We start from the raw sequence: 14917 nt of genomic DNA, 5'->3' as shown, positions 1-14917 counted from the left end.
AAAGCACAATCAACTCTTGTTTATCTTCCAGCAAGAAAATGTCTTTAGAACGCTAATGGTGAACCATGATATATGACAAGAACCTAAAATGGTAGGGCAAAATAAAGGTAGCAAGCTTTTGTTCACAGAGGAAGAGGAAGGTAAGTATGGCTTGACGCTAGAGACAAGGGGCTGTAGCCCGTTCACATTCAAGAACGGTATGAACCTAGAAGACGCCATCATGGAAGAGCCGCCCATAAAACAACTTGTGGACTAGTGCAGCCTATAGAAGTACATAGAGAAGGTGATTGACTATGGCAAGTACACAGAATTTCTAAGGAGCTTCAATGCTGAAAGGAACTGTGGCACGGTGGCAATCAGGAAAGGGGAAGAAGCCCACCAAGTAGAGGTGGAATTGATCCCTACAGTGGTGGAGAAGGCCCTAGGTTTGACTAGCAGGACAGAGCAACGTCCAAAGAGGGACGTGTATAGCATGCTAGGGATGAACAAGGCGCCGTGCGCATTTCAAGTCAAAGGTACAATGCCCTTATGAACAGAATCACGGTGCCGTTGTTGGAGAGCATCGCAGCTGGATCCCCAGATGAAATAGATTGGAACACCTTCGTGCGAAAAACTATTGAAAGCTCAACAAAAGCTTTGACCACTGGCACAGCAGCGGTAGGAGGGGAATCCCCGGCCTTCATAGCAAGATCAACTCGAAAGAAATCCTCGTCCAAGGCATCCACCATCAAGTTCGGTGGAATCCTAACGGCCATCATCCACGAGGCCTTGAAGGATACAAAGGGAGGTGAAGAGGGAGTAGAGGAAACCCCTGACCGATTGCCTCATCACGAACAGACGCAATCCAGTGAAAGGACTATAAGTGATAGGGAAGAGTAGAAGACACAGTTTGGCCAAGGAGAGCCAAAGGCGCCGAAGAAGGGAACCCCATCAAAGCTACAGAAGGAGACCAAAGAAACAATGACAAGGGAGGAACCAGCCAAGCTGAGGAGGGCCCAAAAAAAGTCCAAGAGGGCCGAAGATGAGAGAGAGAAAAGCAAAGCAAGAGGCATAAGAGCTGAGAAGAAGGAAGATGAGGACATGGCCGAGGCCATATACACGTCAGTGGAGGAGAACTTGGGCATGGAAGGATCAACCACCATGAGCCCCCGAGGGGAAGGAGAGCCAAGCCACAATGCCAAGGCCTCAAAAATTGAAGCAGTCCCGATAGTAACGAGCAAGGGTAAGGCCCCAATGCACCCCCTCCCCCCATTCTTCATGTCCCATGCTCTCACCGCCTCGACCACCCAAGAAACTGCAGCCGTCATGGACACGAGCAAGTTGATGTCCATGATGCAATTTTTTGTGACAAAGATGCAGGAGATAGCTACAGATTCGGAAGCAGGGGCTCCCCTTGCAGGAGCCAAAAGACTGGCCGTGGTCGATGCTAAATCAAGGCAAGATCCCAAGAGGCAAAAGCTAGAGACCTCCACGACTACAGCATCCCCTACAATACCTGCTGCCACAACGTACGATGACTATGTCAAAGAGCTCCTAACACAGCTAGAGAAGGCCAAGGAGGAGAGGAGAGTGATAGCAGCTGAGCTGGAGATCGAAAGAGAAACCTCAACTACACTCAGGTTGGAAGCAACCCGCCAGGCAGCAAAGCATCAACGAGAAATCCAAGAACTGAAAGAGCAGCTCGAAGCCAAGAAAGGAGAAGGAAGGAGAGTGGGAAACAAAGTGGGCCAAGGAGAAACGGAGCCGCATAAGCCTACAACAACTTAATGAGGAACTAGCAAAGTTGGGTGAGGAGCTACAAGAAAATATGAACAACATCCTGGAGGCTACGGAAGAGCTAGAGGCCGCAACAGAGGAGAGGGCATGGAGATACCAAAAGGAAATAGAAGACTTGAAAAAGAAGACTGCCCTAGAGTTGTGGAGCAAGGCAGACTAGAAAGGGAGATCAAACACTTTGAGAAAGAGAGGGAAGAAGCCAGCAAGCAACCCAAAGGCTGTAGGAGGAGCTAGAAGATGTGAAACAGGAGGTGGAGGAGATAAAAGTCGTGGCCGAATCTGAAAGACATCGACAGGAAGGAAACCAAGACGCCCACGCACGGAGGAACGAAGATCTATCCAAGAGGCTGTCGAAAACTTCCATGCAGCTCTCTGTGGCGCAACTGTAAAATATTACACGGCGCAGCGAACAGAATCTGAGAAAGAGATAGAGAGTACACAACAGATAAGAGGAGAATCAGTAAATTCTTTAACTCCAAACAACTGATACAAAGATGGCTCTGTCCACCCGTGCGCTTCCACTGAGTGAAGCTTAGATGGCGATCTAGACAGAAGATAGGTGAAGAGCTTAAGGCTAGCTGGAACAACAACTCTGACTGGGTGAAAGATGAGTGTAAGATGGCTGCGAAGGGGTTTAGCTTTTATAGCCCGCGAAGGTCGTTAGGTCGGCCTGCTGACCGACCTACCATATGAGCCTCCACTAGTCGGCCAGGGAATATTCCAGGGAATATTCCCTTTACCATCGGGCCGGGGGCGCTGCCCCCGGACCCCCGCCAGGGGGGCCGCTGGCCCCCCTGGGACCCCCCAGCCAGGGGCCGCTTCCGCGGCCCCCGGACCCCACAATAGGGGCCCCTTTTAACTCCCTTACCACGCAACTCAATGCAATGTGCCTCGAGTTGCTACCAGCTTAACCACTCTGTCTAACCCAAAGATTAGACCCACAATGGTCACCTTTTTGCCATCCGGTCACATAGACCTCATCTGATATACAAGTCAGGACTCCACCAATGTCCGGGCTCACACTTGGCTTCTCCTCATAATGGGGGCCTTACAACTTTGAGCACCATGGATCATTGGTAGTACCTAATGAGGGTGGGGCATTGATCATATCTAACACCCCCCCTCAATGTCCACCCATAGGTGAACTATCTCCTCGGCCCAATGCCGAGTCTCTGAAGATGAACTTGAAGCAGATCCTTCGTAAGTGCTTTGGTGAAGATATCTGCTCCATTCTCCTCTGTTGGACAGTAGACCAATTCCACTATCCCATCCTCCATCAAATCACGCACATAGTGATACTGGATCTCTATATGTTTGGTGCGTGCATGAAACACTGGATTTTTGGCAATGGCGATGCAACTCTGATTGTCACATCTCAGCACAGTTGGTTCTTCATCCTGCACTCCCATATGCCATAGAATCCTTCTCAACCATACGGCCTCACATGCAGCAAAACAAGCTGCCTTGTACTCTGCTTCGGTAGAAGACAATGCCACTGTTGGTTGCTTCTTACTAATCCAAGAGAAAATTCCTGAACCCAAAGAGAAACAATAACCAGAAACTGACTTCCTGGAATCAATGTCTCCTGCCCAATCTGAGTCACAGTTCCCCACAAGAGAAGTTCCGAAACTGTATGTGATACCATAGTCAAGAGTTTTCTTCAAGTATCTGAGCACCCGCATCCCAGCCTTCCAATGACTCTCATGAGGTTTGTTTGAGAACCTGCTCAAAACACCAACAGCAAAACTGATATCTGGTCTAGTGTTACACAAGTAGATTAGACTGCCGACCAACCTCCTATACCTCCCAATGTCTGCTAGTGCTGATGTATCCTCAACGGATAACTTTACATTCACCTCCATAGGTGTAGCTATCTCCTTGCACTCGGTCATGCCAAATGCCTTCAAGATCTCCCATGCATACTTCTTCTGAGAGATGAAGATCTTTCCTGGCTCTTGCCAGACTTCAATCCCCAAACAATAGTGCAGCAAGCCCAAGTCTGTCATTTCAAACTCAAAACTCAAAGCCTTTCGAGTTTGGTTGATCATATCTTCATAGTCACCTGTAATAAGAAGGTCGTCCACATATAGGACAATCACTACAGACTTTTTACCATCCCTGTAAACATACAAGTTAGCATCTGAGGCACATCTTTTGAAGTTTAGGTTTAAAAAGAACCTATCTATCCGCTGGTACCATGCTCTGGGGGCTTGTTTCAGCCCATACAATGCCTTCTTTAGTTTACACACTTTGTTCTCAGAATGGGGGGCCTCAAACCCTGGTGGCTGAGCCACGTACACCTCCTCCTTGAGGTCACCATTTAAGAACGCTGACTTAACATCCATTTGGTACACTGGCCACTTCTTGTGGGCAGCCACTGCAAGTACCGTGCGAATAGTGGTCATTCTGGCAGTTGGGGCAAATGACTCTTGAAAATCAAACCCTTCAACTTGTGAAAATCCTTGGGCAACCAGTCTAGCTTTGTACTTTTCTAAGGTACCATCAGCCTTGTACTTTACCTTCCAGATCCACTTGGTGCCAATAATCTTCCGCTTTGCTGGCCGATCCACTAGCACCCAAGTGTCATTCTTCATTATGCTGTCATACTCCGCCTGCATAGCAGCCTTCCATGATGGATCTGCAAGTGCTTCTTCTAAGTCAGTTGGCTCCTTTACTTGTCTCATAATCTCAACCATCAAGGCCATGTTGACTATGTGAGCAGAAGCCCTCCTTTGCTCCTCTATTCTCTGAGACCTCCTTGGTCCGTCTGCCTTCTCCTCAACAGATGCAGGCATAGGATTATTGTGGTCATAGAGCTGCTTCACCCAGCGCGGCAATGGCTTTTCCGGTGGGGTGATGTCAGGTTGGTGAACTTTTTCCTCATCATCTGAAGATGATGCTTCCTCCTCCTTAAGGATAGGGATAGCTCTCGGGACAGGTTCATAGTGGACTACTTCTTCGCTTGATGATAAAGTGGAAGACCTTGCCTTCTCCTCCTCCACTGTATGCGGCTCCTCCTTGAACACCACATCACGGCTCGCGATGATCTTCTTTGCCTCTTGGTCATATAACTTGTAAGCCTTCTGCTCATCACTATAACCCAAGAAGATACATTTTCTGCTTTTTGGTTGTAACTTGTTTCTCTTCTCATCTGGAACATGTGCATAACATTCACATCCAAAAATTCTGAAATGTGAAACAGATGGTTTCTTACCAGTGTAAGCCTCATGAGGTGTTTTTCCCTTGAGAGCCTTTGTGTAGCTCCGATTTAGAATGTAGACTGCAGTATTAACAGCTTCAGCCCAAAAATGGTTAGGCAATCCCTTGCCCTTTAGCATGCATCTTGCCATCTCCACAATGGTACGATTCCTGCGTTCCACAACACCATTCTGCTGAGGTGTGTGAGGCGTCGTCAATTGACGCTTGATCCCTTTGCTCTTGCAAAAGCCTTCAAACTCCTTTGAGTTGAACTCACCACCACCATCTGTTCTAAATTTCTTCACACTTTTCCCTGTTTCATTCTCAACAAGTATTAGCCATTCTTTAAACTTACCAAAAGCTTGAGCCTTATCACGAAGGAAGTACACCCACATCTTCCTACTGTAGTCGTCGACAATCAACATAAAATAAGAAGATCCCCCCAAGGCCTGTGTAGGCATCTTACCACACAAGTCAGCATGCACCAACTCTAGAGGAGCATGTGCTCTATTCTTGCTTTCTTGTGGAAATGCCTTTCTCTGTTGCTTGCCCATCATACAAGCTTCACATGGTTCCTTCAATTCAGTTATTGTAGGTAGGTGAGCAACCATACCTTGCTTTTGCATCTCCTTCAATACTGCAAATCCGATGTGTCCAAACCTTTCATGCCAAAGCTTACTTGTGCCTACTCCAGCGGTGGCTGTAAGAGCACTTAGCTCATACAGGTTGTTCCTTCTTTCTCCTTTGCCAACAATTGTGCCAGCACTATCAATAATTTCTGCACCTGTCTTCTTGAACCTCACTTCATGACCAAGATCAGTTATGGCAGCAACTGATAAGAGATTTCTCCTGATTTCGGGAACATACAACACATTTGAAAGCTTTTTGACTTCACCATTTGCAGCAACAAAAGAAATAGTACCTGTGCCCGCAGCAGGGCATTTAGCATCATTTCCAACCGTCACAGTGATGGATTCTTGTAGAGGCTGCATAGAACTGTATAGACCTTTCTTGTTGGTCATGTGACGGGAGGCCCCACTATCCAACACCCAAGAGTCAGTGGTAGATTCTTCTTGCGCCGAGGAGCACACTTCCTCAATGGTCGCCATGAATAATTCCAACTCTGCTTCAGCCGTATTGGCTGTCTCTTTCCCTTTAGTTTTAAGGGTACCATTCTTTTCATCTGCCTTCTTGACACGACAATCTGCAATTGCATGTCCTTTCTTCTTACAGTAGAAGCACTCTCCTTGAAACTTCTTCTTGCCGCCCTTTTTCTTTTTGTCACCATCATTTTTGGTGGAGGAAACACCTTTGCCTTTTGCATTGGCAGAGAATGCAGCATCTCCATTGTTGCTTCCTTCTCGGGCTTTCAGCCTCAACTCCTCCTCCATTAATAATGCACAAAACTCCTCAAAAGTCAAAGCTTGAGGTCTCACCTGAGTATTAAGGGCAGTTACTAGTCCATCAAACTTTTGTGGACAAATCCGAAGACACCTCCGAGCTAGCTCTTCGCTAGTCTTTTGTATCCCAGCGCCAGCCATCTGGTCGCGCAGATTCTTAATCCGAGTGATGAATGCTTCAACCGTCTCTCCTTCAGCAAACTTCTCCGCTGCTAGTTGATTCTCCAAGTTTTGAATCCTTGTTTGGTTTCGTGTTTCATACTGACTCCTTAGTACATTCCAAGCCTCTGACGCTTTGGTTGTATGCTGAATCAGAGTCAAAACACTGTCAGAACAGCTTGTAACTAAGGCACACAATGCATCTGCATTCCTTCGTTTCCAAGCTCGTAGAAGATCTGCATTCGGAGGAATCATCACACTAGGATTTGATGGGTCGGGGGTAGGCTGTGGTTCTGCGTCAGTCCCCAGCACAGTCTCCAGAAGCTCATAAGAATCAAGGATAGTAGTAATTTTGAACTTCCACAAGGTGTAGTTTGTACCATCTAACTTGCCTTCGCTGAAGGTTGGTGGACGAATCCTCAGTGTTTGAATAGCCGGTACAGCAGCACCACCTCCTGCACCGCTTCCTGATGCGCCAGAACTGCTTCCCGGAGTCGACATCGTTTCTCTTTGCTGTTGAAGCCTTTGCCTCTTGCACGCTCTCCGATCTCTAGAGCCCCCTGGGCTCTGATACCATGTAAAATATTACACGGCGCAGCGAACAGAATCTGAGAAAGAGATAGAGAGTACACAACAGATAAGAGGAGAATCAGTAAATTCTTTAACTCCAAACAACTGATACAAAGATGGCTCTGTCCACCCGTGCGCTTCCACTGAGTGAAGCTTAGATGGCGATCTAGACAGAAGATAGGTGAAGAGCTTAAGGCTAGCTGGAACAACAACTCTGACTGGGTGAAAGATGAGTGTAAGATGGCTGCGAAGGGGTTTAGCTTTTATAGCCCGCGAAGGTCGTTAGGTCGGCCTGCTGACCGACCTACCATATGAGCCTCCACTAGTCGGCCAGGGAATATTCCAGGGAATATTCCCTTTACCATCGGGCCGGGGGCGCTGCCCCCGGACCCCCGCCAGGGGGGCCGCTGGCCCCCCTGGGACCCCCCAGCCAGGGGCCGCTTCCGCGGCCCCCGGACCCCACAATAGGGGCCCCTTTTAACTCCCTTACCACGCAACTCAATGCAATGTGCCTCGAGTTGCTACCAGCTTAACCACTCTGTCTAACCCAAAGATTAGACCCACAATGGTCACCTTTTTGCCATCCGGTCACATAGACCTCATCTGATATACAAGTCAGGACTCCACCAATGTCCGGGCTCACACTTGGCTTCTCCTCATAATGGGGGCCTTACAACTTTGAGCACCATGGATCATTGGTAGTACCTAATGAGGGTGGGGCATTGATCATATCTAACAGCAACAAGCCCAGAGGATAGCTGAGGAGCAGTTGAACCACCGAAACAATGAGAAAATACACATGCTAGATGTGTGGAATGAACAGTAGCAAGTGGTGATGATGTTGTCTCAAAGCATGGAGAAGAGCAAGGAGGAGTTGAAAGAGAGGGCCAAAAAGTGGGAAGAGCACAACTTTGAATGAGTGTGAAAACTTGTTGAGCGCTTGGCCATAGTTGAATGCGAGCAGGTGTTGGCAAAGGCCAAGGCCGAAGCCACAGAAATAAGTTCAGAAGTGTAACGGCAAGCCTTCTTGGGTACAGTACTCCATGTAACACAAGCGAAGGGCAAGGATTCCGTGGAGAGGACGAAAAGGAAGCTAGAATTGACCACCAGAGCCTTAAAGTACGGCCTCCACAAGTGAGCTCTCCCCATTGGCATCGGCCTAACAAGAAAACAGCAATGCGAGTATTTAAGGCAAGCCGGCCTATCCACAGATGAGCTAAAGGAGCTAGGCTTTGAAGAGCACGAGCCACCACATCCACCCCCAGCTCAAACCCCACAAGAGCAACCTCTAGAGAAAGGGCTGGATTTTGAGTAGGAGCTAGGAGAAGAGCAAAAGGCCCAGGAGCTTAGCCCACCACTGCCAAATGAACCCCAAGAATATCTGGAAGGCAGCCAAGTACCAGAGCACGTCATTGCCGCTAGGAGAAGACGAGAATTGGTGGAGCAAGCGCAGCAAAGAACTAGAGTATAACCCCAACAGCTTCCTAGAGAGCCCATGCCGCAACAGGAGGATTGATATCCTGTCAACTGGCCCTAGAAGGTGAGGATTTGGGAGCAAGGAGAACTCCAAACCCGGCCCTTCAAACTATCATTCCTCTACCCACGGGCCCTAGACCGAGTCCTACCAGTGAAAGTAGTGGATAGAATATTTCAAATGGCCAACAACTTGGCAAATCAATGAGTCATGGAGCGAAGCATAGTGATCACGCTATGGAGGCGGGAAGCTCCAAACTACTCAAAGGACAAGGTGTACCACATCCCCAAGATAGTCTAAGGCTTTGAAGCACAACCCAAGTGACGGAGGAGGATTTGGGACACAAACCTTGATGCATGGATGGCATTTTGCACCACACTCCCTGAAGAGGGGAACAATCCTATCTACATGCCCTACCCTTGCATGCATGGAGTAGACTACAATAGAGAGAAGCATGGTAGATACGACTTCCCCAAAATCTACAATGCCAATGCAAAGAATCCCGAGGAGTGCCTAACCTTCAAGGCAAGAGACCTACGTCCTTCAATCACGCGCTTCCTCGAGGATTTTTCATCCTGTCCAGACCCCACTTTCATCACAACTTGTAACTATCTTAGGACCATTAGGTTTCTACTAAAGCAACCGCCAGCCACCGAGGAGGCCCACCTACTGCCACTCTTTTTTTATCTCAACCTAGGAATAGATAGTTGTGCCATGGCCCGGCTCATGATGAGGGCTACGTTGTTACCTCTTTTTGTATGAAGGTGCTCAAAGACATGAATGATAGCCGATTTACCAGGTGTCGACACCCCTTTTTGTCAACCACACCTCTAAACATCAGGGCTAATCTCAAGAGCTACATGCAAAGCCGTGCCTTTTTGAGCAAATCCCTTAGGCCACACCGTGATGCATCATCAGAAGAGGATCGGGATACCTAGGAGCGCCACCATAACTTCTTCTTTTTTTAAGAGAAGAAAGAAAGCAAAGATTATAAGCGAGGACATCACAACAAACAGCAGTTTACACCACATAGGCCAGAGTCACTGCACCTAGGGGTTCTCAAGTTAGGTGCATTCGGTGGCTTTGGTTGGCCGACTCCGTCCCTAATCCGCTAGCCTCATTTTGATTCCCCACCTCACACTTGGGGCACATCAAGGGCGGGACATACCTAGGGAGGTAACACTCGCCTATGGTTAGACCTGTCACCCTAAGCTATATGCACCGCACCTCCCTTATGCACAAACTGGGTCCTTAAGTAAGGGACAACACCCAAGCTGCCGACCCAACTCCCAATCCCACTAGCACAAGTACAATGCACCACACAACAAAGCAAGCACACCCCCAGGTAGTGCACCTTCTTTTATTTTCAATACAAACAAGGCTTCAATCCTCCAACTTTGGAGGCCCCATCATCCATACAATTCGCTCCCAGCCTCCACCACCTTAACCAGGTGATCCCTTTCTTCCCAATATCAATTCCCCTAAGAACCCATCATCATCGACTCACACGTCCGCCCTTTCTCATCGAGCCTTCATCAACTCAAAACGGCAAGTCTCCTAGAACTAGCACCCGCCTAAGAGAGAGGTCATCTTATGCGACAATGTTACCATGCAAGCGAAACAAGGCAAATACAGACCAAGGCAGCCCCAGTCAAAAAGTGAATGAAAAAGCTCATTAGGAACAACGCAGGAGAAGGCAACCACGGAGGGCCAAAAGACGGATCCGTCCAACACCATTGTGAATTTCAAAGATAGATCTGTCGTCCACCCGCCATTCTCCAAGCAGGGATCCGTCTAACGCCATTATCAATTTCAAAGACAGATCTGTCCACCCGTCATTGTCCAAGCAGGGATCTGTCCAACACAATATTAAATTTCAAGGACAGATCCATCCCACACCATCCTCCGCAAGGGCTTGTATACAAACTCAAAAAAGCCATCCGGCTACATCCATCCCACCTTCCAACCACTACACATCAGTGCCATGGGACTGGCACTTAACTAGGAGGGGGGTAATGTTAACCTAAGCACAAGAAGAAAGAAGAAAAAGCAGAAAAGTGCAAGTTGGATCGACTAAAAGAGGTGGAGCAAGAAGGCAAACATCCGAAAGTGCAAGGGCGGCCTCGAAAGCTAAGTCAAAGGCAGAAGTGCATTTTTAAAATGCAAAGGCGTCACAGAAATTTTGTAAAAGAGCGCCAAGCTCCCTCCTGTGCAAATTGTAAAGGGTAGAAGGGCATGGGTAAAGAGAAAGAGCAACTAAAAGGAAATGGGAAAAGAGAACCTTGCCATGATGGCCGGTCATGTAAAAAAGGGGATGGGTGCCCAAAGGGATGAAGGCTTTGTATATAAACTCAAAAAGAGAATGAGAAGCTCATTCTTTTGATGTGTGGCAAAGTGGACTCTACTTCTTCTCTCCTCTTCTATTGCTTGCTCGCTTGTAAGTACTTGAGGGAGGGAGTGTGAGTGAGTGAGGGAGTGAGTGTGTGAGGGTGAGGGATCTTGGAGATGAAGCCCTCCACCATCTCCTCTCTTCTTCTTCTTCTTCTCTTCTCTTCTCTTCTCTTCTCTTCTCTCATCTCGCGCATGGCTATGGAGAATGGAGCTTGGAGGAAGAGGCTTAAAGATGCTTAAGCTTGCATCACGAATCATGGAGCTATCGCAGTGCTCGAGAGAAGAAGCAACTCAATCAGGTATCAAGGTAAGCTCACTACACTCGTAGAGAGGGATAGCACGTCGGCTATGTGAGAGGTAGCCATTAGTGCTTGCTTGAAACGCTTGAAGGAATAAACGGTCCATGGGACTTGGCGGTTGAGCAAGAGCTCCCATTACAAAAGCCTAAGTACCCACATCGTGGAAAATGCACCGATTGTGAAGAAAAGTGTTGCCAAAGGTATCTCCATCTGAAACCTAGGGCTAAGAATAATGCCAAGGATTTGAAGGCTACATTGATCATGACAACAGAATCTATCTTTGTCTATCTCTTTGAGGTTGAGAACACACTCTTCCTTCTTCCTCATTGAAGAAGCCATGGCTTGTGGATAGGGGTGCATCATTCCACGTAACTTACCATCAAGATTGGCTCCAAGATCTCCATTCTAGAGAAGATACCATTACCAATGGTGATGACTCTTTGGTGCCAATTCGAGGGGTGGGGACCATTCCCCTTCTAGATCGTCAAGTCTCTCCTACTTAAGTACTAACCTATTGTCTATTCATGGTTTGACACAACTATGAATCTACATGGTTGTCACATAGGATACTAGTACTCTTGAAGATGCATCCACAAGTGCTATCCTTTGGACAAAGTACACAAGAGGGTGGGCTCTACAAGCTCACAACCCTTCTCATGTAGTCTTCATCGACTCTTGGGCTACTTTGGCATGCATATTACGAGCCCTTGGACTTTGATTCAAACATCGCGAAAAAAGATGGTTGAGGGACTTCAAGTTTTCCCCCATCACTACTTTATACCCTAGCTATTTGAGGGGCAAATAGCATCAACTACCTTAAGGTGGCCACGAGGCAAGATTCAACACCACTTGAGTTGGTTCACACCAACTTGTGCAACCCTTTGAAAACAGCTTCCCTCAAAGGCCAAATACCTAATGCTTGTGGTTGATGATTTTTTTAGGTACATGTGGCCCTACTTCTTGGAGTACAAATCCAAGACCTTTTCCAACTTCTACAACTGGAAGGGTTCACTGAAAAGCAAACTTCTTTCAAGGTTCCAAGGATTTGAGCTAGCCATGGAGGAGAGTTTTGTTCCAAAGTGTTTGACAAGTTTTGCAGGGAGCACGGGATCAAGATGAAGAATAGTATATACACATTTGAACACACGATCCGAGAATTGTGTCATGGAGCAAGCAAATCAAACTATGTTGAAGATGGCATGTTTGATGTTAGAGCATCCAAGACTCCTCCGACCCTTTGGGGGACGGGAATTCTATCGCTATTCATATCAACAAGTCTCGAATAGCAGTTTTGAACAACATGACCCCATGGTAGGCTTTATTTGGCAAGAAGCCTTCTATCTCTCATTTCCGCATCTTTAGATGTGATGCCTATGTCCATGTGGACAAGAAGCACATGAGCAAGCTTGATGACAAGTCAAAGAAGCACATCTTCGTTGGTTACAATCACGGACCAAAGTATACATGCTCTATGATCCCAATAAACATAAGATTGTGGTGAGTCAGAATTTGTTCTTTGATGAGGTTATGGTCTCTAACCCTCTTGTCAATGGTGCTTCTTCATGAGGTGGACCTTCTTCAACTGCACCCCCTCCTCCATCAGCCCACTCTTACCTTCCAGGATACCTCTTGGAACCACTACTTCGCCTCCATGTCCTCCCCCTCCTTTGCCTCCCCACCCTTTTTGGTTCCTCCCAGGCCCAATGGTAAGTTCATATAATCCTGTTCCAAGAAAGCCTAGTGGAACAGACCACCTTGCTTGACTCCACCTCAACACCATCGACACTTCACTGCCAGCCAGATCAGGCTGAGCAGAGAATGACAATTCAAAACCTAGACACCTTGAATACACAAGAGGTTCCAACTACACCACTCTTCCTAGTCAGAAAAACCAAGCCCCTACCTCCTGCCGGCCTTAAAATGGCTGCTTCTATTATGCATGAACAAAGTATAAGCTACCTAGGAGACCAAGACTAGTACCAATATGTAAACACAAATAGAGGAGGCTCTAGATGCAGAAGAACACAAAAAGGTATATCTATAACTTTACCTTATGTTTCATATAAGCATGTTTTTGGTGCTATTCATTCTCAAATCCTGCCCCTCCCTCGTTAAGCTTGCATCTAGGTTGTCTTCCTCATGCCTTCAGCAATTTAGACATAGATCCTATATTTCATCTTCTTCTCTAGGTCTCATTCCCTTCCTCTCTAGCAATCTAGGTTTAGGTCTTTCAACTTCAAGGATGAGGATCACAACAATGATGAGAGATGAGAGAGAATGCTGGCAACAGATTATGAAAGAGCATGGAAATGTAATGGCTGGTGCAGCAGGGTGCGAGTGAAGGATAAAAGTGCCAGTGAGCAATGTACGAGCGAGGGATAAAAGTGCCAGTGGGCAATGAGCCCCTTCTATAGAATTTGCTGAGCTACAACAACCAGCTGACAAAAACATGCAATTTTGAATTCATAGATTTCGGTGGAATAGAGATTTCACTCAACATGGTGAAATATTATGTTCACAAATCTCAAGCGTGTTCAGACATATTTCATCTAGTTTCACATCTCAGGCTTTGCATGGATAAAACAAAACTGATGCTACTAAGAAGAGGCATTGCTATCAGTATAGTTTTTCCAGTATACATTTCAACTTTCAACACAAAACCACGCATTGACATAACTCATGCTCACCAACACAAAGTATGGCATTGGGTAGACTGAAGAAGCTAACTCTCATGCTCACCAACAAAACGCATGGCATTGGCTAGACCCAAGAAGGTGAATCCCAGTGTTTAACATCAAATGAGGGAAAACATTCTAATGTCTGAGCAACTCTGTTTTTTAGAACAAAGTAATGGTGAAAATTTCAAAAGAAAACTAAAGGCCTTTTCCTAATGTTTCTTACTTGAAGCAACTTCAAAGCACGTTCGAGAAGCTCACAGCTGCGAACAATCCCAGGTGGTGTTTCAGCCATTGCTTCTCTAGAAAGCTCCACATAAGCCAATGACATAGCCAGAACAACATCACGTTGAAATGACTTAGATAGTCGTTCTCGAAGTAGATTTTGCCCAACTTGCAATACTATCTCCATCTCACCAACTTCTTGAAGTATACAGAGTGCCCCTGGAACCTAGGAAAACCCATTAAAGAATTATGATCAGTTCAGTCCTTGCAGCTAATTCAATTGTTGAGTTCTGAAAGGCTAAAACAATATTATCTATTGATCACCTTGCTGAGAGGTACATCCACCATGACTGCCTCAGCCTCATCCTCCACAAGGTTATCGTTATATTCACCACGTAACTCTGGATCAGCCAAAGTCTCACATGCTCCTCTAAGAATTTCCTGACGAGAAGCCAAAGCCTCTTGGCTAAAACCTTCTCTCGGAGGACTACTGATGCGTGCCTCATATGCTCTAACAATTGCATCAGCCAAATGATGTGTATCTACCCCCAAAACCTGCCATAATCCAGAAAACAGAGCTCACAATAAAAAACATGAAACACCACCAGCACTACCAGCTTTAATTCAACAACTAAGTTAGCTTAATGGGCATCACACTAATCAGAAGTCGATCTACCTGCTTGAAATTATATGTGAGTCCCACTACCTTATACAACATAAATTGCACAGTCAACCTGTAATGAGGAACAA

The 14917-nt window shown here is 46.7% G+C and overlaps 1 protein-coding gene across 1 annotated transcript in view; it reads right to left on the bottom strand.

Moving 5' to 3' along the window:
* The window catches only part of ARC6 (Chaperone DnaJ-domain superfamily protein), an 80131-nt gene that overhangs the window by 19412 nt on the left and 45802 nt on the right, over nt 1–14917 (bottom strand). The window contains exons 2-3 of the mRNA XM_087664290.1: nt 14492–14722; nt 14169–14393 (exon numbers count right to left, since the gene is read on the bottom strand). Coding sequence (XP_087520416.1) covers nt 14169–14393; nt 14492–14722 — 456 coding nt within the window. The remainder of the gene's footprint in view (nt 1–14168; nt 14394–14491; nt 14723–14917) is intronic.

Source organism: Lygodium microphyllum, chromosome 23 (genome assembly GCF_053477565.2).
Source record: "Lygodium microphyllum isolate KBCC chromosome 23, Lygodium_microphyllum_v1.1.10, whole genome shotgun sequence".
Taxonomy (NCBI): domain Eukaryota; kingdom Viridiplantae; phylum Streptophyta; class Polypodiopsida; order Schizaeales; family Lygodiaceae; genus Lygodium; species Lygodium microphyllum.
This window is presented reverse-complemented; position numbering and strand designations above follow the sequence as displayed.